General features: G+C 41.5%; 1 protein-coding gene across 1 annotated transcript in view; it reads left to right on the forward strand.

Annotated features, from left to right (window-relative positions):
- The window catches only part of GPLD1 (glycosylphosphatidylinositol specific phospholipase D1), a 62219-nt gene that overhangs the window by 34358 nt on the left and 26303 nt on the right, over nucleotides 1-1558 (forward strand). The window contains exon 11 of the mRNA XM_045295753.1: nucleotides 18-83. Within this exon, the coding sequence (XP_045151688.1) occupies nucleotides 18-83 (66 nt within the window). The remainder of the gene's footprint in view (nucleotides 1-17; nucleotides 84-1558) is intronic.

Here is a 1558-nt window from a genome sequence, read left to right on the forward strand (position 1 = left end):
TTTGACTCTTTCCCCAGTGACTGCAGTCTACCTGAAAACCCTTTGTTCATAGCCTGCGGTGGGCAGCACAACAACACCCATGGGTAAGTGGACAGAGAAGAGCATCTCACCCGGAGGTGATGCCAATGGTGGTTGGGAGCAGGGGACTCATGGATGGATATATCCAGTTCCAGTTACGATTGTGTGGTGTTAGAGTAAGTAGTTTAATTTGTCTGAGCTGCAGTGTCTTCCATTTGTCGAATGGAAGAAGTGCAAACGCATGCTGCCAGCTATGGTCTGGATCACTTAGGGGAATGGACCTAAAACAATTTTCCTCAGAATATGTTGCTCACAATTGTTATTCCTAATATTGTTGTTGTTGTCACTTAGGGACTTTACCCAACTTTCACCCTGAAAAGTGTTTAGCGATGAGGCAAAATGGACAGGCAGCTTCTTGGATGATTCCTGAGGGATAGGATCAGAGGGCTTGTTTGTATTATAAAAGTTAGTATCACTTCTGGGGTGAGGCACCAACTATATAAGAATTTTATTAGTATTATAAATATCTATTATCAGTCAGATGGCATTTATTAATCATTAAGTCATCATTCGTACTATCATTAGGGATTTAGGCTCATGAACAAGATAGAAATAGCTCCTCTTCCCATAGAATGCAGGGCCTACAAGGTGGACCAGCACTGAATAAGTGATCATAAGTATTGTGTTATGAAGGAAGGGTGCAGAGTGTTCTGGGGGATATAGCCAATTTCCATTGTCCTAAGCAAGTTACTGAAAAATGTTCCTTGTAGAAATGACTATATTTACATATAGTCATAGGTATATGTAAGTGAGGTATAGGGTGAGTGGAAGAAATACAGCCGGAATGCTCCTTAGAAACCAGAATGGTTAGACTTTGTCTCACATACTTTAGACATGTCATCACAATGGCCCTGTCCCAGAGAAGGACATCATGTTTGGTAAATTAGAGGGTTAGCCAAAAAGACCCTCAGGGAGATGGATTGACATAGTGGCTGCAACAATAGTTGGAACAAAGCAACGATGGGGATGGTGTGGGTCCGAGAAGTGGTTCTTCTGTTGTACCTACAAAGGGGTACCCCAAAAAACTGAAATTGCACGTGGTGGTGTGGAGCTTTTGTAGTACGCATTTTGTAGTACGCACCCAGTGGCGTCACCTGGGAAGGTTCTCTCTGGTCACAGTGAATTTTTTTCATAAAAGCAGTTTCGCTCCAACCTCATTTTTTGTGATGGCTGATTTAAGAGACAAGCGCATGGCTGTGAAATTTTGTTTCCTGCTTGGGAAAAATGCTGCGAAAACTGTTGTGATGTTGAACACAGCTTATAGGGACAGAGCTGTGGAAAAAACACAAGTGTACTTTTCAAAAAAGATGAAATGTTGATTGATGACAAAGTTCATTCTGGATATCTGTCAACTTCCTGAACAGATGAAAATGTCGACTCATAGTGAATTCAAGCTTGTTTCATGGTCAGACTGTGAAAATACTGTGTAACAGTGTGTGTGTTAGTCTGGGTACATTAGAGAAACAAATCCACAGAAATT

The sequence above is a fragment of the Echinops telfairi genome, unplaced genomic scaffold (genome assembly GCF_000313985.2).
Source record: "Echinops telfairi isolate 266 unplaced genomic scaffold, ASM31398v2 ScPeMD7_5868;HRSCAF=6743_0, whole genome shotgun sequence".
Taxonomy (NCBI): Eukaryota; Metazoa; Chordata; class Mammalia; order Afrosoricida; family Tenrecidae; genus Echinops; species Echinops telfairi.